Source organism: Rhodamnia argentea, chromosome 8 (assembly GCF_020921035.1).
Source record: "Rhodamnia argentea isolate NSW1041297 chromosome 8, ASM2092103v1, whole genome shotgun sequence".
NCBI lineage: Eukaryota > Viridiplantae > Streptophyta > Magnoliopsida > Myrtales > Myrtaceae > Rhodamnia > Rhodamnia argentea.
In genome coordinates, this window is record NC_063157.1 from 25,496,586 (window position 1) to 25,516,710 (window position 20,125).

General features: G+C 40.7%; 2 protein-coding genes across 2 annotated transcripts; both read right to left on the reverse strand.

Annotated features, from left to right (window-relative positions):
• Nucleotides 1–2,507: 2,507 nt before the first annotated feature.
• LOC115735485 (putative F-box protein At1g32420) lies at nt 2,508–5,775 on the reverse strand. Its single transcript, XM_030666741.2, has 3 exons — nt 4,622–5,775; nt 3,987–3,990; nt 2,508–2,520 (listed from the first exon to the last, which is right to left on the reverse strand). The coding sequence occupies exon 1, from the start codon at nt 5,753–5,755 to the stop codon at nt 4,622–4,624; it is 1,134 nt and encodes a 377-aa protein (XP_030522601.2). The 5' UTR covers nt 5,756–5,775; the 3' UTR covers nt 2,508–2,520; nt 3,987–3,990.
• A 7,494-nt stretch (nt 5,776–13,269) lies between these two features.
• LOC115730115 (F-box/LRR-repeat protein At2g43260-like) lies at nt 13,270–14,314 on the reverse strand. The gene is made up of 2 exons (XM_048284352.1): nt 13,862–14,314; nt 13,270–13,779 (listed from the first exon to the last, which is right to left on the reverse strand). Exons 1-2 carry the CDS (start codon nt 14,312–14,314, stop codon nt 13,270–13,272), a joined length of 963 nt encoding a protein of 320 aa, XP_048140309.1.
• Between the last annotated feature and the right edge of the window lie 5,811 nt (nt 14,315–20,125).

Genomic DNA, 20,125 nt, shown 5'->3' on the forward strand with positions numbered 1-20,125 from the left:
ACTAACATTTCAACTGATTTAAACAAAAAGCATTTCTTATTTTTTTTCTTTTTAAAAGGACTTATTTCAAATATAGCTTCCGTAAAAAGTATGCTACAATAACCACTTTCTCTATTTACATTTTACATGCTTAGGAATCGTAACATTAGAACGTCTTTTACCCCTCCTGTTAATCTCAAGTCTCCTTAAATCACTATATTTCTAGAAGAATCCAACTATTAACATCGAATAAAGTCTAATCCCTTTTCTTTAAACGCAAGATTTTTTTACTTATTTTAATCTTAAATCTCCTTAGAGGCATTTGTTAAAAGTCCAAATGTATATTCACATATCTCGGGTTAGGTTCAATCAATACCTTACTATTTAAAGTAGGACAATAGCCAACACTATTTTAGTAATAAATCTCAATTATATTGACGAGTGACTTAAGAGCACTCGTTGAGGACCTAATTAGAAAATTTTATGAGTTTTAACATACCGGGTATAGTTATGTTGTGTAATCGCTGCTTTGGGATTGATCTATTCTCGATAAAGATGTCCGATAAGTGGCATGGAAGTATTGATAATGTGATATGCCAAAACAGATTTCTTTTCTTTTTCAGATGAAAAATAAAATACAGATATAACATAAACTTGCAGGTATATCCTATGGCTGAGGAGATGGACATCTCCGAGTCAATTTCTATATCTAGTGAAGAGGTGCACCAGATTGGCGATTATGTAAACAAACCAGAACACTTCTTCTTCTTCAATGCTCTCGCCAATTTCGAGCTATAACTCCTCTTCCTCCTCTTCTTCTTCTTCTTCTTCTTCTCGGTGTGAAGCGCCCAGGACGGGCTCACTCCCTCTCGACCTCCTCCGCAACGTCCTCTCTCGCCTACCCGCTAAATCCCTCCCCAAAGCTCAGATCCGTCTGCAGAGAATGGCGCGACATCATGACCATCCGCACTTCGCTGCCATGCACACTACCAGCGGCGAAAGTCCCCGGATTCTGCTGTTCTCAGAGCCAAGCCGTGGCGCGGAGCCTCTATTCGCAGCGGACGAAGAATTCCTGGAGACTTCGCTCCGCCAAATCGGCTTGGGAGCTGTGCCACTTCGGAGCCAGAGCCTCATGTCACGGGTTGCTCTGCTTTGACGACCCCCGCAGCGGCGAGACCTATCTCGTCAACCCACTGACCCTAGACAGCGTCTCGCTGTCGGGCGTCCCGTGCAAGCTGCTGCTCGGGTCCCGGGTCGCCATCGGGATGGACTGCATGACCTGCCGGGACAAGATCCTGCAAGTGAGCTATTTTCTCCGTGCAATCGGCACGATTAAGGCAGAGGTCCTCGATCAGGGCTCGCGGTCATGGAGGGACATAGTGAGCGTCCCTCCCGGTGGCATCCTCGGAGACCCCGTTTTCGCTGCCGGATGGATCCACTGGAGGGTAGACGGCGGAAACCACGTTCTCAGGATCATGTCATTCGACCTCGCAAAGGAGGAGTTCACGTTGACTCCGTGCCCGAAGATTCAACACGCCCGCGTGGTCGACCTCCAAGGAGTTCTGGGGCTCGTCGACTGCTCGTGCGAGGAGGGCGTGGACATGTGGGTGATGGAGGAGAGTGGGCAGTGGAAGGAAAGGAGTACAGTGTCCGGCAGATCCCGCCATTACACGGCTACTTTAGTGTTCTGGGCTGTGGTGGCCGGAAGATTGTGGTCAACCACTTGTAGAGCTTATGGTTCTATGATCCTGCGACTGACAAGCTGAAGCATGTGCAGAGAGCCGCCGACGCTGGAGGCAGCATCACCCTGAGTTTGCTTTTGCCGGCGAAGTTATGGAATGGTGGGGTTGCGGAAATAAGCGCCGATTAAGCTTTGGCGCATCATCGAGAAGAATAATTGCTATTTTTTTCATTAGTTGCAATATTAGATGCTCGAGGTCGATGAATTTTCTCATGATATTACATATATTACCGTTTGTTTTTGGATTTTCCCATCCTACCCCTTTTGATTCGAATTGGCTTTGCCTCCGTCGGAAAATCCCGTCACTTTTTTATCTAGGTGAAAAAGCGAACTAACTCAACAAATTCGGTATGGCTTGAGCCCAAATTTATCTAGGTGATCCAAAATGACTATTTTATCACTTGCTGAGCGTAAAATCAAACTTTGCCGTGTCAAATTCACATGTATATAATGTAATGTCGCGTTCGTGATCTTAGTATGAAACAGACCCTCCTTACCTTTTGTTGCGTGTGTAAAATCTCCACCAAATCTCGATGGTTCTTTTCAGCAAATCGACACAAAAATTTACCGTCACGACATCGAAATTAGCGATGAGTTTTCCAAGGCAACTTATAACTAATTAAAAGTATAAATATGTATCAATAGAACCAACAAATAGCTCGTAAAAATCGATTTGCACTCTCATCGGACTCCTCCCTGCATTAGGCTTCCGTGGATGCAGTCAAAAAAAAAAAAAAAATCAAAATTTCCAAGTCCCTGCCAGACGAAACATTAATGGGTGCCCATGTTTATGACAATATCTGTATAAATATAAATATATTGTCTCATAATCTTCTCTAAATACCGCATCTAAACTTGCCAATTAAACTTGTAGATTGCTAGAATGGACGCCTCCCGACTACAAGGAAAGGTTTTGATACTTTTTCCATAAATGCAATCATAACTTAGAACTTTTGCTTATCAACTACGGTGTATTTGTTTCCTGAAAAAACGAATGATACGGAAAATACTTTCATAGAAATAATCCTTTATATAATTTATAAAAATAAATGAACAAAAAATATTTTTATTATTAACAATAATATAGAATCATAATTGTTGTGGATAAATGAAAACATCTTTCAAGGAGTTATTTCAAGCGATATATGCATTACTTTTTAAGAAAATATTTTTCACATCATCTATTTTTTGCAAAAAAGAAAAAGGCGGAGTTGATAGAAAAAAAGGAATGGAGTCGGTATTTTTTGGAAAAGTTGTGCTTCACCTTACTTGCAAACCAAGGTCTCCATGTTTTTGTTTTTACACCATGCCTTTTTCATACGATTTGTGTTTCTACTCGTCCTTTCGAAGATCCAAAATTCAATCTTTTATCTACTACTTTTGTTTCAATTTGAATCTCCCTTAATGTCGCTAAGTACGTATTTCGATTACTATTATTTAAGCATTAGTGAGAAGAGTAGAATATAGCTAGCAATTTGTATCATGTCACATAGAAATAGGGTTATAACAGGATATATTTGACCTGATTACGGCACTTGATAAACATGTTGAACTGTCTCAACACAAACACGACACGCCTAATGAAGCGGGTCACACGTCACAGCACAACTAACATGATTATAAGAGGAGTTATTACCACGAAAAAACCCAAATCAATATATCTGTGATAAATTTATCATAAATTAGATTTTTGACTACTAAAAATTAATCCTAAACTAGTACATTTATAATAAATTTACACCTGTAATAATTGAACTTTACTCTATCGGACCCATTTCAATCTTACGTCTTAAATTTTAGACAACCCATAAATCACCAAGATCCATTGAATATCGGGTAAAACACGAGTCCAAGACCCATTTTGTCACCTCTAATCACAATAAGAATTTACGACAAATGCCCACCGGAACTCTTGAATTTTCCCTTCAATCATTAGTTTTCTGGGGTGCGCTAGATGAGTTTGCAATCTTTCTTGGGCCTTGCCTGTTACTTTCTCTCTTACATATATACAGTAAAAAGCCTTACTTATGGAGCATAAATCAGACCCATTTCAATCTTATATCTTAAATTTAGATAACCCATCAATCACCAAGATCCATTGAATATCGGCTGAAACACAAGTCAAAGACCCATTTTGCCATCTCTAATCACGATACGGAAATTTATGGCAAATACCCACCAGAACTCTTGAATTTTCCCTTCAATCGTTAGATTTCTGAGGTGCGCTCGATAACTTTGCGATCGTTTTTTAGGCCTTGCCGGTTACTTTTCTCTTCTATATATACACAATAAAAAACCGTACTTATGGAACATAAATGAGCTTCTATAGATTTGACTTTCGAGAGTCATCATGTAATGACATAGAACCTAGATGATATTTCATACACGGATGATAAAAAACAGACTAACCTTCTTGAAACGCATTTCATTCCCATTTATTTCTTAAATGTACGCGCAAAAATGAAAAAAAGAAAAGAAAAGGAAAGGTAAAGATAAAGTTCAAGCAAACCTTCTGCCGTTTGGACTCCTACAAAGTTCCAAAAGTAGGTTGAATCCCATGTCCACTACCTCTGATTAAATTCCCATGTTTTTATCTCTCCTTGAACTTTTCATTTTTAATCTCTAACAAATCAATCGTTCGATGTCGGATATTAAATTCTAGATGTAATTTTATTGGAAAACCATCAAAGACTTTGCGAAAGAAATTGCACCAACAACAAAAGGTAAAAGACGATTTTATTGTTAGTACACATTCACAATAATCAAGGATGTTCCAATGAAGGCAAAGCCAATTCGATTTAAAAGGGCGTAGAGCGTGAAAAGCTAAAACAAATGGAATTATCTATGAATAGTCGAAAATATCCTACTGCAATAATAAACGGAAGTTGTCTGGGGGCTTACTTATGCAACCCAAGGCAGGACTTTGTTGGCGTTCCACAGCTTCGCCGGAGAAAGCAAACTGATGGTGATGCTGCAAGCACGTCTGTCCGGTGCATCGCCTGCTCTTTGCACATACTCCAGCTCGTCCGTCGCCGGATTATAGCACAACAGGCTCTCCAAGTACTTGAACACGATCTTCCGGCCACCACAGCCCAGAACGGTGAGGAACCAGTGACCGCTAACGGGGCACGGCGAGTTCAGTCGGACGTTGTACTGCTTCACCCACCGCCCACTCTCCTTCATCGCCCACACGTCCAGCCTCTCCTGGTGCGAGCTGTCGACGAGCCCCAGAACTCCCCGGAGGTCCACCAGGTGGGCGTCTCGAAGCTCGGGGCATGGAGTCCATGCAAACTCCTCCTTCGTGATGTCGAAGGATGAGATCCTGACGAGGCCGCCTCCACCGGCAGCTTCCCAGTGGATTGATCCGGCAGCAAACACGGGGCCTCCGAGGAGGTGGCTGGGAGGGACGCTCGCTATGTCCCTCCATGAACGCGAGCCCTGATCAAGGACCTCTGCCTTAATCGGGCGGGCTGCACAGTCAATAGAGCAGCTCAGGCGGACGATCTTGTACCGGCGGGTCAAGCAGTCGACCCCAATTCCAATCCTGTGCGGACGCCACTGTACGCGCCATGGCTCGACGCTCGTCAGCGAAATAATTTCTCGGGTCAGAGGATTGAGGAGATAGGTCAGGCCTTGGCAGAGGTCGTCGAAGCATAGCAACCCGTGACAGGAAGCCCTGGCTCCGTAGAGCCACGACCTCGCAGCCGATTTGGGGAGCGAAGTCACCAGGAACTCATTGTCCACTGCAAACCAGTGCTCCGTGCTGCGGCTCGGCCCCAGGAGCAGCAGAATCCGGGGACTTTCGATCCCAGTGGTGGTGTGCATGGCGGCGAAGTGCGGATCGTCGATGACGTCGCGCCATTCTCTGCAAACGGACCTCAGCTTGAGGAGCGATATCGTGGGTAGGCGAGAGAGGATGTCGCGGAGGAGGTCGAGAGGGAGCGAGCTCGTCCTCGGTTTAGAAGAAGAAGATTGATAGCTGGACATTGACGATAGCTTTGAAGAGGATATATTCTGGCTTTGTTTACACGACATTATTGCCAATTTAGTGCACCTCTTCATATAGAAATTGACTCGGAGATGTCTATGTCCTCAGCCCTAGGTATTATCTACAATTATTTGTCAAATAGTTACAATTTCCATATGAAACAAAAAAAATATAAAAAGGGAAAGAAATCTTTTTCACAGGTCACGTAATCCATTGCTTCCAATTACATGGCACTTATCACTCATGTGAGAAGATTTACTGAAATAGTTTAAACTTTTGGGTTGATAAATTTATCATAGAAATTTTTTTATCGGTAATTCATTTATAGTATAGTCAAATCAAGTAGTCTTTTGGCGAAATAAATTAAGCTTTACTGTACATTATAAATACGAACGAGTAAACAAAATTTACTGAGAGTATTTTTAAAAAAAAAAGTCAGATTCCAAATTACATGAGTCATATTTTAAAAAGATAAAACACGTCAAACGGGGCATTATATCCTAGATTAAACGGTTTTCCTTAAACTTCTACCAACATATTTTCAAAACTGGCTGTATCATTTAAAAAAAAACATCTGAAGATATTTTTGTTTAACTACTTTTCCATGTTTGAACTTAAATATTTTGAATAGCAAAATAAAAATACAAAAGTTGGGAGAATTAACCAAAAAAATACTAAACTTATCGTACATATGCTAATTCAGTCTTAAACCTTCTAATTTAGCCTATTTAGTTGTAAATCTTGTGACAATTTTCCAATTTAGTTATTCCAATCAATATTGGCCAAAAATACATGCACGCTGGTTGTCCTATATGGCACAACCAAAGCTAGCGTGAATAATTTTTGTAAATTTTTTTTATAATTTCTTTATTTGTTTTTTGAGGCCAACAAGAGCACGAAGGCCTGGCCTAGATCTACCAGATGGCCACCTCTCCAAAAGGCCCTCCCAATGACCCTAACTAGCCAAAAAAAAAATTTTTTTTTCAAATTGCTAAAATTGTCAACGTTAGCGTTCGGTCGTGCCACGTAGGACAACCCATGTCTATGTAAGTGATTTTCAGCAAAAATTGATCGGAATAACTCAATTGACAAATTTAGTCGGTTTATGACTAAATTTGTCACATTGAAAATTATAGTATCTAAATTGACATTCGTACAATAGGTTTATAATTTTTTTTGTAATTTTCCCATGAAAATTGTATTGCAAATTCAAAATCGGCTAATAGCACGAGCAATCAGGATGTAGGTTATGGGCTTGCAAGTTAGGATCATGAATTCCATGGATGGTGGTGATGGATACAGCAGCCGGATAAACCCTTCCATTAATCTTCCAGTTCGAGAATTTTAAATTCCACTGGATTTGACTAGAGCTAAGCAATCTCTATGTGCCCAAACCTCAGCCGCAAAACTAGTTATAGCGTCTATCCATCCACGGAAGCCTAATCCAGGGAGGAGTCCGATGAAAGCGCAATTCTAATTTTTTTTTGTTTGGTCGATGCAATTCAAATTTTAAGAGCTATATTCGTTGGTTTTATTGACATATTTCTCCGGTTAATCTGTTATCAACTACGTTAGAAAACTCGTTGCTAATTTCAATGTCGGAAGGAGGGTTTGTTTTGTACTAATATCACGATCCCAGCATTACATACATGTGAATTGGACACGGAAGAGTTTGACAATACACTCAACAAGCCCTAAAATTGTCATTTTGGATTTACCCAAATAAAATCGGGGCTTATTTCCGCAACCTCACTATTCCACAACTTCGCCAGCGAAAGCAAACTCAAGGTCATGTTGCCTACTTCTCTCAACAGCCACGAGCCGCCTCTCGCCACACGCTCGAGCTTGTCAGCCGCGGGATCATAGAACCAGAACCTATCCTTGTAATTAACCGCGATCTTCCGGCCACCACGTTAAGGGAGCGGTGATTCGTCGCAAGATCATAGAGCAGAAGCTGTCCAGTAGGAGACCGTGTTCCGTCATCCACGCCCACCCCCATCACCACATTAAGGTAGCGGTGATGATTTCGACATCGCGGCAAAACTTTTTACGTTCGGGATCAGCCGGTAAATCACTGTGCTATCGTTCATCCACCGCCCACTCTCCACCATCACCCACACGTCCATCATAATCTCTTCTTCCAGTGCAGATCGACGAGCCCCGAAAGAACTCCCTCGGAGGTCCACCAGGTGGGCGTCTCGAAGCGAAGCTCCACAGAGGGCAGCACGAGCGGCTTTGGTGAGCTGGGCGTCCACTCTTCCAGTGATGTCCTTTGCGATGTCGAAGGAAACTAGATCCTGACGAGGCCGCATTCACTGTCGCAGCTTCTTTAAGGTGGTTCGGTCTGACGAGCAAACACAGAAAAAAGGCATCTTTATCGATGGAGGTGAACTGATTGGGAAATTTGGGATCGCTCTTTATGTTCCTCCATGACCACGAGGACCTCTGCCTTAATCGGGCGGGCTGCGCAGTGTTTAGAGCGGCTCAAGCAGACGATCTTGTACCAGCTAGTCAGGTGGTCGACCCTTATTTTCTAAATAAATGTCGCCTTTGCGGGTTCGCCATCTGTGAGTGAGAGACTATCGTCTTATTAAGGAAGGGCGCTTTTATTAAAGAGAACTCCTTCTCCTGGGTGTACAAGGTTTGTTGGCCTAAATTAAATCAAAAGGAGGACGCTTCCAGTGGATCGTTCAGGGAAGGGAGCCTGGGAGGCTAAAGGGGAAGGAGCGGCTCAGGCAGACGATCTTGTACTGGCTAGTTAGGTGACTAGCGATGGGTCCACGCTTGGCAGCTAGATAATTTGAGGAGATAGGTCAGGCTGTGGAAGCGGCGCAACCCATGACGGGAAGCCTCTATCTCTTTAGAGCCATGACTTGGCAGCCAATTTGGGGAGCGAAGTCACTGGGAGCTCATTGTCCACCCTGAACCGGCGTTTCGCGCTGTTGCTCGCCCTGGGAGCAGCAGAATCCGGGGACTTTCGACCCGCTTGTGGTGTGCATGGCGGCGAAGTGCGGATCGTCGATAATGTCGCGCCATTCTCGACAGACGGACCTTAGCTTGAGGAGTGATATCGTGGATAGGTGAGAAAGGACGTCATGGAGGAGGTCGAGAGCGAGGGAGCATTGATGAGAGCTTTGAAGAAATGTATTCCGATTTTATTGGCTCGCTCTTTTTCCACTCATTTATAGCTTTGACTCTCCTTTTTTGTGTGTGAGTGTGTTTTGGACCATCACATTTTTTGTGTGGTCCACCATTTTTTATACTATTTTATTTTATATTATTCCGTTTTTTTTCAACTCTTTTATTTCCTTCCCTTTTTTTTTCTTGCGGGTCACACTTTCCTCCTTTTCTTCGCCTTCTTTTTTCTTCCCACACCTCCCACTGATCTCTTGGTTCTCTCTCTTGCACGACATTCCCTCTCTATGCCTCCCACTCCTTCCAAAAACTCCGACGTTCTCTGTTTATTATTTGTGATGCCAATCTCTTCCTCCTCCGGGCTTTCACCGGTACCGGCATTGAGCTCATCGGTGACCTCCCCAATGAGCTCTTTTTTTCCTCATGTAGACTCTTCTTGCACCATGGAAGGTAATATTGAGAAGCATCGCTTCTCTCTCTTCCCCTTTTTATTTTTATGGAAGGTGAAAATAAAACGGGAATACGTGGAGTCATCGCAGCCACAAACACAAAGCACCACAAAGCACCAAAAAAGGGCAGGTTGATTCTCTAAAACTCTGTAATAGTCACTTCAAAAATGTTTCACCTTCTTCCCCTTTTTGGCTTTTTCATTCTTCAATTACAAAAGAAAAAGCTTTTGACTCCACCGCCAAGAGAACAAGGAACGAAAGTACAAGGTCGGCCCACAGTGTAAAAAGATTACGACATCTCATGACTTGAGAGCAAATTAGTCAAAGACATGTTATTGTCTGTATTTGCCCCTTCCTTTTATCCTATTTTGGGGGAACATGGTAGAGTGACGAAGCTACTCGACACCAAAAAGCTTGAGCTAGCTAGGGTTTGGAGTTACATCGTGAGTGACCCAAATTGTGCCGGAAGAGTTAGGAGCGGAGTTTGGCACAAAAAACTTCCTCAAGTGTGGGTTCTAGTTGCAAGTAATTCCTCGTATACTTAAAAAAAAGGTTATTACAACACCGTCGCGACAGCATCTTTTGGTAGTCGATTTGAAGAAGCTACTTTATCCGGCTCGCTTTGAAGGCTATTGATGTGGTTTCGAAACGTAGTCACGACTTCTTGGCAAGCTCCTCGTAAGTCGTAATACCTAGTTTTTGGTTTTAGGAAATTGTTTCCGCTTGATTTCCTCGGCCATTGACTTTTATGATGAGTCCACCTATTGTTCTCGGTCGAGAGCCAAAACCGAACGCGCAAGAAGCACATCAGCAGCATGTGTTGCCTGATTCTACTTTGTGATAGGGTTTCTAGAAGAACAAGGAGCATGAGGCATAGAGAGATAATGACCTCCTAGAGAGAAAATAGAGACAGATTCGAAAGCGTGGAGAGGAAGGAGAAGAGAAGGGAAGTGGGACCCACAAAGAAAAAAAAAAGAAAAACGAAATAAAAGACTTGACCAAAAAAAGGAATTATAAAATTATAGTAGAAGTGTTGGGCCACTCAAAGAATAAGATGGTCAAAAAAACACACAAAAATGAGTATTAAAGTCACAGAGAGTGAAAAAAGTGCGAGCCTTGTTTTTATGATATTATTGCGAATTTAGTGTACCACTTCACTCACTCGATATAAAAATTGACTAGGAGATGTGTATGTCCTCAGCCCTAGGTTAATCTACAATTATTTACCACATAGTTACAATTTTCATCGGAAATTATATAAAAGAGGTAAGAAATCTTTTTTAACGAGTCACGTAATCCATTGCTTACATAGAACTTATTAGACTTATTGAAATAATTTAAGATTTTGGGTTGATATATTTATTAAAAAATTTTTTTTACTGGTAATTCATTTATAGTGTATTGAAATCAAGTAATCTTTTTGCGTAAATTACATTATGAATACTAACAAGGAAAACGCTTAGCTCACCGTCCCACTAAGTTAGAAGGTGAGACGGTCAACTAATGACCACAAATTTGTTTGTTGAAACCGGATCACTTGCTTATACGGTTTCATTATTTTGACTCAACATTTTTTTTTACTTTTATGTATTTTTATTGTGACCTAAAATTAGAAGACAAAGTATACAAGATAATTACGTTTTTTTTTTTTGAGTTATTAAGAATTGAGAAAAGCTAAGATGACATTCCGTGAGAGTAATGGACCCACGCGCACCACATATCCGTGCGATTGGATATGTTTCATTAGAACTTTGATTGTGTGGGTTCTATTATAATTTTATCCTCTAATTTTAGCTTACAATAAAAACACATGAGAGAGAGAGAGAGAGAGAGAGAGAGAGAGAAATTTGACAGTCAAAACGGATCACTTGCTGATCCGGTTTCAACAAACGACATTTATGGTCATTAGTTGACCATCCCAACTTGGTGAGATGGTCAGCTTAACTGGTTCCTACTAACACATAAACAAAATCAACTTCACGTATTTTTAAAAGATAAAACACATCAAAGGGGGCATAATATTCTAGATTAAACGGTTTGCCTTAAACTTCCTACCAAAATATTTTCAAAATTAGCTATATCATTTAAAAAAACATATATGAAGCTATTTTTCTTTAACTACTTTTCCATGTTTGAACTTAAATATTCTGAATAGTAAATAAAAAAAAAGTTGGGAGAATTTATCAAGAAGTCCTAAACCTATCGTACGGATCCGATTTAGCCTTAAACATTTTAATTTGACCTATTTAGTCATAAACCTTATGACAATTTGGCAATTTAGTCATTCCAACCAATTTTGGCATGAAATCACTTGACATGCATGTTGGTTGTCCTACGTGGCACAACCAACGCTAGCATGGACAATTCTTATAAATTTTTTTATTTCATTCTATTTCATTGAGGCCGATAAGGGCACGAAGGCCTTGCCCATATCTAGGTGAGGGCCACCTCTTCTAGGGCAGGCCAACGACCCTCACCAGCCAAAATGGGAAAAAAAAAGGAGAATAAAGAAATACAAGAATTCAATTTTCTTTTAAAAAATGCAAAAATTGTCAACGTTAGTATCGGCCGTGCCACATAAGGCGGTTGATTTTTATGTAAGGGATTTCAGGCCAAAATTATCGTAAAGACTCAATTGAAAGATTATCGGAAGGTTTATGACTAAATTGGCCAAATCAAAAGGCATAGGACTGAATTGATATCCGCATAATAGGTTTTAAACTTTTTTGGTAACTTTCTCGCAAAAATCGTGTTACAAATTCAAGATCGGCTAATAGCACGAGCAATCAGATTGTAGGTGGGCTTGCAAGTTAGGATCATGACTTCCATGAATGGTGGGGTGTTGATGGATACAACAGTCGATAAACTCTTCCATTAATCTTTTTTCTCGAGAACTTTAAATTCCACTGGATTTGACTAGAGCTAAGCCATCTCTGTGTCCAAAATTCAGCCGCAAAACTAGTTTATAGTGTCTATCCATCCACGGAAGCCTAACGCAGGGAGGAGTCGGGTGAAAGTGCGATCGAAAGAATTACTAAAAAAGTTCTAAATCTATTAGAATTTCATCAATTCAATACTAATTTTTTTTACTAATTCAGTCATAAATCTATTGCAATTGTGTCAATTCAATCCTAAATTTTTTTTCTCCATTGAGTCCTAAACATTTTGTAATTGTGTCAATTCAATTCATCCGATCAATTTTGGCCGTCGGTATTGGTCATCTGATGACATAATATTTTTTAATTTTTTATTTTCTTATTCATTTTTTATTTTCTTTTTCTTTCCTCTTCTTTTTCTAGCCGGTTGCCATCCCCATTAGAGTCGGTTGGCCAACATTAACTTTAGCACTGAATCGACAAAAAAAAAGTTTAGTATTGAATTGGCACAATTACAATAGATTTGAGACTTTTTTGATAATTTTTTCAAGCGTAATTCGAATTTTAAGAGCTATATCGGTTGGCTTTATTGATATATTTCTCCCATTAAACTGTTATTAATTACTTAAAAAAATTAATTTAGATTGCCTAAGGAGGATTTGTTTTATGTTAAGATCACGAACGCAACATTACATACATGTGAATTGACATAGTAGAGTTTGAATTTTACTTTCAGGAAGCCATAAAATTGTCATTTTGGATTACCTAAATGATCCTAGGCTCAAGCTATACCAAATATATCGAGTTAGCACGCTTTTTCACGAAGAAAAAAAATATGGATTTTCCAATGTAAGGAAAAGCCAAAAAAAAAAAGGAATAATGATATATGAAATGACATGGAAAAAAAAACATCATCAACTTCGAGGATATGATGTTCCAACTTCCAACTCATAAAAAAATAATAATTAAAATATTCTCATACGCTTAGCACTTCCAATCCGTCAAATTTTTTTTTTTGGGTCCAATCCAATCCGTCAATCGCACAGCGCATGATGATGTCTCTTACTCTAACAAACTCTTTTCCCGATGATGCGCCAAAGTTCAATCGGGGCTTGTTTCCGCAACTCCACTATTCCACAGCTTCGCCGGTGAAAGCAAACTCACGGTGGTGCTGCCTACTTCTGTGGCCCGCCACGCGCCGCCTCTTGTGACACACTTCAGCTCGTCAGTCACAGGATCATAGAACCAGAACCTATGCTGGTAGTTGACCACGATCTTCCGGCCACCACAGCCCAGAACATTAAGGCAGCGGTGATTCCTCACTGGCAACGGCGGGATCAGCCGGACGCTGCGCTCCTTCATCCACCGTCCACTCTCCTCCATCACCCACACGTCCATACTATCCCGGGGCGTGCAGTCAACGAGCCCCAGAACTCCGTGGAGGTCCACCAGGTGGGCGTCTTGAAGCTTCGGGCACGGAGTCCACGCGAACTCCTCCTTGGCGATGACGAAGGATGAAATCCTGAAGGTGCCCCTACGCCGCTGGCTTTCCAGTGGATCATCCGGTGGCGAACACGGGTTGTCTGAGGAGTTGGTGGGAAGGGGCGCTCGCTATGTCCGTCCATGACTGCGAGCCCAGATCAAGTACCTCTGCCCTACATTGGTGGACTCGGCGGTCTGTAGAGTAGCTCACGCGCAGGATCTTGTACCGGCTGGTCAGGCGGTCCACCCCAAATCCGACACTGTGCACGCGCCACCCTTTGAGCACCGCGTCGACGCTCGGCAGCGAGAGGGTTTCTCGGGTCAGAGGGTTGAGGAGATAGGTCGCCCCACACTTTTCTTCAAAGTAGAGCAGCCCGTGATAAAAAGCTCTAGTTACGTAGGGCCAGTACCTCACGGTCGATTTGGGGAGCGAAGTCTCCAGGAACTCTTCGTCCACCACGAATCGGGGCTCCCCGCCGTGGCACGGCTCTGACAGCAGCAGAATCCGGAGACTTTCGGTGCCGCTGGTGGCCTGCATGGCAGCGAACTGCGGATCGTCGATGATGTCCCGCCATTCTCTGCAGACGGACCTGAACTTGAGGAGGGATTTAGTGGGCAGGCGAGAGAGAACGTTGCGGAGGAGGTCGAGAGGGAGTGACCTCATCCTCGGCGTTTCACACCGAGAAGAAAATGGAGAAGAAGAGTTATAGATTGACATTGGCGAGAGCATTGAAGAAGAAGAAGATGTGTTCTGGTTTGCTTACGTGAGGGAGCGGCTAGATATAGAAATTGCGAATCCAGTGCACCTCTGCACTTCGTAGATACAGAAATTAACTCGGAGATGTGTATGTTGTATAGGATTTATATACAAGTTTATGCCATATTTCTAGTTTAATTTTCATCTAAAAAGGGAAAGAAATCTTTTTGACCTACAACGTTATCAATACTTCCATGTCACTTATCAAACATCTCTATCGAGACTAGATCAAATCCCAAAGCAATGATTATACAACATGACAATACCCGATGCGTTGAAACTTATAAAATTTTCCAATTAGTTCCTGAAAAAGTGCTATTGAGGCGCTTATCAATAAACTCGAGAGATATAAATAAGATAGTGTCAACTATTGTCCTATTTTAAATATTAAGTTATTGATTGAACGAGATATGTGAATATATTTGGTTTTTTTAATATATGCTTTTAAGGAGATTTAAGTTTAAAACAAGTAAATCTAGCGTCTCAAGAATCGTGGACTCGTGCTCGGAGAAGAGATGAGACTTTATTCAATGTTAATATTCGGATTCTTCTAAAATTGTCATAATTTAAGGAGACTTATCATTAATATGAGGGGCAAAAGACGGTCCAATTTTATGTTTCCTAACCATGTAAAATTAAATAGAGAAAGTCGTTATTATAGCATACATTTCATGGAAGCTACATGTGAAATAAGTACATTTAAAAAGAGAGAAAAAAAAACGCTCTTTGTTTAAATAAGTTGAAATTTTAATTCCATTTTTTTTCCCGGGATTCTATTTCAAGTTTAAGATGAAAAATTGTAAGATTAAAGTAATCTGAGTTATTTACACTCCTTATTATCCTCGCAATTAAAAGAAAGAAATTCACTAATTTTTTTCTCAATTAACCATAACTTATCAAAATATTCCATATTTCTCAAACATAGTGAATTATTTGCCCACTGCAATTCTTTTAATGCACTAAAATAAACAAGTCGAATGAAATAAGTAATGCTTGAACTATCAAGAAGTGTCATTGCAACATTTGAGGATGCATTCCAGAGAGTGTCCTTGTCTTTGTTTATTTCCTTATTTTCTGTATGGAAGATTATTTTTTTCATTTGATCCTACTTAAGAATAGTAAAGAGGCAAAGAGAATTGTGGAATTTGTATATATTTCGATATATTAATAAATAGTACATGAGCCTACTTATAGGCTATACTTGATAACTATTTGAAGCAATAAGATAAGCATAATACCAGATATAATCAATTAAGGATATCCACTATCAAAAAAAAATATATGCATAATTATGATGATACGCAGAATGGAGTAAATATCCTAATATCGCTAACATCCCCTCTCACGTAAGGTGAGTTGCAACAAATTAACTTGAGTTTAAAAATAATTCGAACAATGCCTATTTAATCGTAGACCTTGTGACAATTTGTCAATTTAGTTATTCCAGGCAATTTTGGCCAAAAATACATGCACGCTAGTCGTCATATGTGGCACAACGGACACTAGCGTAGACAATTTTTACAATTTTTTTTATAATTTCTTTATTTTTTTTATTGAGGACGACAAGAGCACGAAGGCCTCGCCCAAATCTAACAGATGGTCGCCTCTCCCAAGGCCCCCTCCCAACAACCACAACCAGCCAAAAGAAAAAAAAATCATTTTTTTAAAATTACTAAAATTGTCATCGTTAGCGCCGGCCTTGCCATGTAGGACAATCAACATCTATGTAAGCGATTTTCAGCAAAAATTGACCGTTATCACTAAATTTGTCACATTGAAAGGTGCATGACCGAATTAGTAGCCGTATAATAGATTTATAATTTTTTTTGGTAATTTTCCCACGAAAATTATATTGGAAATTCAAAATCGGCTAATAGCACGAGCAATCAGGATGTAGATTATGGGCTTGCAAGTTAGGATCATGAGCTCCATGGATGGTGTTGATGGATATAGCAGCCGATAAACTCTTAATCTTCTAGTTCGAGAATTTTAAACTCCACTAGATTTGACTAGAGCTAAGCCATCCTCAGCGGCAAAACTAGTTGTGGTGTCCATCCATCCACGGAAGCCTATTGCAGGGAGGAGCCCCATGAAAGCGCAATTCGAATTTTTTTGGATGACCCAAATAAAATTGAGAAATGCTGTGCTGACGGTCTCGCGTTGACTGACGGTGGGACGGTCTGCACACATTCAAAAAAAGTGTTATGCACAACAAAAATAAAAATGTGGCTGAAAAAAATTTGCATCGATGACAAAAATTTGTGGCTATGTGAGCAGACAGTCCGTCAAACCGTCAGCCGCTCTCAATAAAATTTGAGTTCAAGCTATAACAACTTTATCGAGTTAATATGCTTTTTCACACTGGATTTTTCAACGTAGGAAAAGCCAATTAAAACGAATGATAATACATGCAATAACAAGGAGAAATAAATCATCAACTTCGAGGATATAATATTCCAACTCACAAAGAAAACATATCCAATACTTCAATTGCGTCGCACATGATGATGTCTCTTGCTCTCTACAAACTCTTTTCTCGATGATGCGCCAAAGTTTAATCGGGGCTTATTTCCGCAACCCCGCAATTCCACAGCTTCGCCGGCGAAAGCAAACTCGCGGTGATGCTACCTACTTCTCTGAAGTGCCACACGCGGTCTCTCGTCACACACTTGAGCTCGTCAGTCGCAAGATCATAGAAGCAGAAGCTGTCCATGTAGTAGACCGCGATCTTCCGGCCACCACAGCCCAGAACATTAAGGTAGCGTTGATGATTCGTCGCTGGCGACCGCAGGATCAGCCGGACACTGTGCTTCTTCATCCACCGCCCACTCTCCTCCATCACCCACACGTCCATGCTCTCCCTGTGCGTGCAGTCGACGAGCCCCAGAACTCCCTGGAGGTCCACCAGGTGGGCGTCTTGAAGCTCCGGGCACGGAGTCCACGAGAACTCCTCCTTCGCCATGTCGAAGGAATAGATCCTGAAGGGGGCCGCCTACGCCGCTGGCATTCCAGTGCATCGATCCGGCGGCAAACACGGGTTCTATGAGGAGATGGTGGGTAGGGGCGCTCGCTATGTCCCTCCATGACTGCGAGCCCTGATCAAGTATCTCTGTCCTAGGTGCGACGACTGTGCGGTACGTAGAGTAGCTCGCGCACAGGATCTTGTACCGGCTGGTCAGGCGGTCCACCCCGATTCCGGCACTGTGCAGGGACCAACCTTCGCGAAAACGCGTCCACGCTCGGCAGAGAGACGGTTTCTCGGGTCAGTGGGTTGAGGAGATAGGTCGCCCCACACTTTTCTTCAAAGTAGAGCAGCCCGTGATGGCAAGCTCTTGTTACGTAGGCCCAGTACCTCACGGCAAATTTCGGGAGCGAAGTCTCCAGGAACTCTTCGTCCACTGTGAATTGGGGCTCCGTGCTGCCACCGCACGGCTCTGACAGCAGCAGAATCCGGGGACTTTCGACGCCGCTGGCGGCCTGCATGGCCGCCAAGTGCGGATTGTCGATGATGTCGCGCCATTCTCTGCAGACGGACCTGAACTTGAGGAGGGATTTAGTGGGTAGGCGAGAGAGGACGTGACGCAGGAGGTCGAGAGGGAGTGACCTCGTCCTGGGCGTTTCACACCGAGAAGAAGACGAGGAGGAGGAGGAGTTAGCTCGACATTGGCGAGAGCATTGAAGAAGAAGAAGAAGAAGATGTATTCTGGGTTTGTTTAAATAATCGCGAATCTTGTGCAGCTCTTCACTTCTTAGACATAGAAATTTCTCAGCCGTACGATTTATCTACAAGCGTATGCCATATTTGTATTTTAATTCCCATTTAAAAAGGGAAAGAAATCGTTTTTAACATATCATGTTATCAATGCTTCCATGTCACTTATCAGACATATGTATCCGAGAATAGATCAATCCCAAAGCAATCATTACACAACATGACAATACCCGGTGCATTCAAACCTATAAAATTTTTCAATCAGCTCCTTCAATATTAAGGTATTGATTGAAGCTAACCCATGATATGTGAAATATATTTGGCTTTTAACAAATGCTTCTAAGGAGATTTAAGATTAAAACAAGTAAATCTTGCGTCTCAAAAACGTGGACTCCTGCTCAGAGAAGAGATGAGACTTTATTCAATGCTAATATTTGGATTCTTCTAGAAATATCGTAATTTAAGGAGACTTAACATTAATATGTGGGGCAAAAGACGTTCTAATGTTATGTTTCCTCAGCAAGCAAAATGTAAATGGAGGAAGTGGTTATTGTAGCATACATTTTGTGGAAGCTACATTTGAAATAAGTCCATTTAAGATAAAATAAAACAAGCCCATTTAAAAAGAGAATATATATAGGAAAGGGAAAAAGCCAACAAAAATCCTAAACTATGCCCTGTGACACATTTATCCCAAACTTTTCTTTGTGACATAAAAAATCCTAAACTTATACGCATGTAACACATTTACCCCAAATTTGTGATCGTGTAACATATTTACCCCAAACTTTTTGTTGTGACACCAAAAACTTCAAATTTATAGGCATGTAACACATTTGTCCCAAATTTTGAGGTAACTGTGTCACACGGATACAGGTTTAGAGTTTTTTTGATGTCACAAAAAAATATTTTGAGATAAATATATCATCACGGTATAAGTTTAGGGTTTTCGATGTTACAAGAAAAAGTTTTGTGTAATTGTGTCACATGAGTAAAAGTTTGGGGTTTTTGGTGTCAAAAAAAAAGTTTGGGATAAATGTGTCACAATTGGCATAGTTCAAGGTTTTTGGTGGTTTTTTCCTATAAGAAAATGCTCTTTGTTTAAATAATTTGACATATTAATTCCTTTTTTTTACTGAGAATCTATTGCAAGTTTAAGACGAAAAAATTGTAAGAGTAAAGTAATTGGAGTTATTTGCTCTCCTTACTATCCTCACAATTAAAAGAAAGAAAGTTACTAATTTTTTTCTCAATCAACTATAGCTTATCAAAATTTTCTATATTTCTCAAACAAAATGAATTATTTTCTCATTGTATTTCTTTTAATGCACTAAAATAAACTAGTCGGATGAAATAAGTCATGCTTGAACTATCATGCCGAGTGCGTTCAACATAGTGTACCTATCTTTGTTTGTTTCCTTATTTTGTGTAATGGAAGATTTTTTTTTTTTTTTTTTCATTTTTGTCAGCTGGATCATCCTAGTTAAGAATAATAAAGAGGAAAAGAGAATTATGAAATTTGTATGTATTTCGAGATATGCTTTGCTCGATAACTATTTAAGGCAATAAGATAAACATAATACTAGATATAATCAATCAAAGATATATATACACTATTAAAAGAAATATTTGCATAATTTTAAAAGATATGCGGAATCAAGTAAATATCCTAATATCGCCATCTCCTCAAATGCAATCTGAGTTGAAATAGATCAATTTGAGTTTGAAAAATAATTCAATCAATGCCGCAAAATCTTCGATTGTCGTGAGATAAGTGTGCTGGAAAAATAAGCTGAACAAGTCCGAGCTAAGACGGCACGTGGCGGCGCGTGTGGGGCTCCAAGCTTCCATTGATGACGAGATTTTAGTATTTTGCTTGTCTAACAATGGCGATTTTGGTGGTGGAACCTCAAATATATTTAATATATAAAATTATTCTAGAGAAATCTCTAATTCTCTAATTATCTCCAGCATCCCTTAAACTCAAGGTTACTACGTCAGCTGAG

What these genes read in the sequence shown, in the direction of transcription:
- LOC115735485 (XM_030666741.2), bottom strand. Translation starts at nt 5,755, where the DNA reads ATGTCGTGTAAACAAAGCCAGAATATATCCTCTTCAAAGCTATCGTCA.
- LOC115730115 (XM_048284352.1), bottom strand. Translation starts at nt 14,314, where the DNA reads ATGAGGTCACTCCCTCTCGACCTCCTCCGCAACGTTCTCTCTCGCCTG. An exon ending in GCCGGTACAAGATCCTGCGC is followed by an intron (nt 13,780 to 13,861) that starts GTGAGCTACTCT and finishes GGACGGACATAG; the next exon opens with CGAGCGCCCCTTCCCACCAA.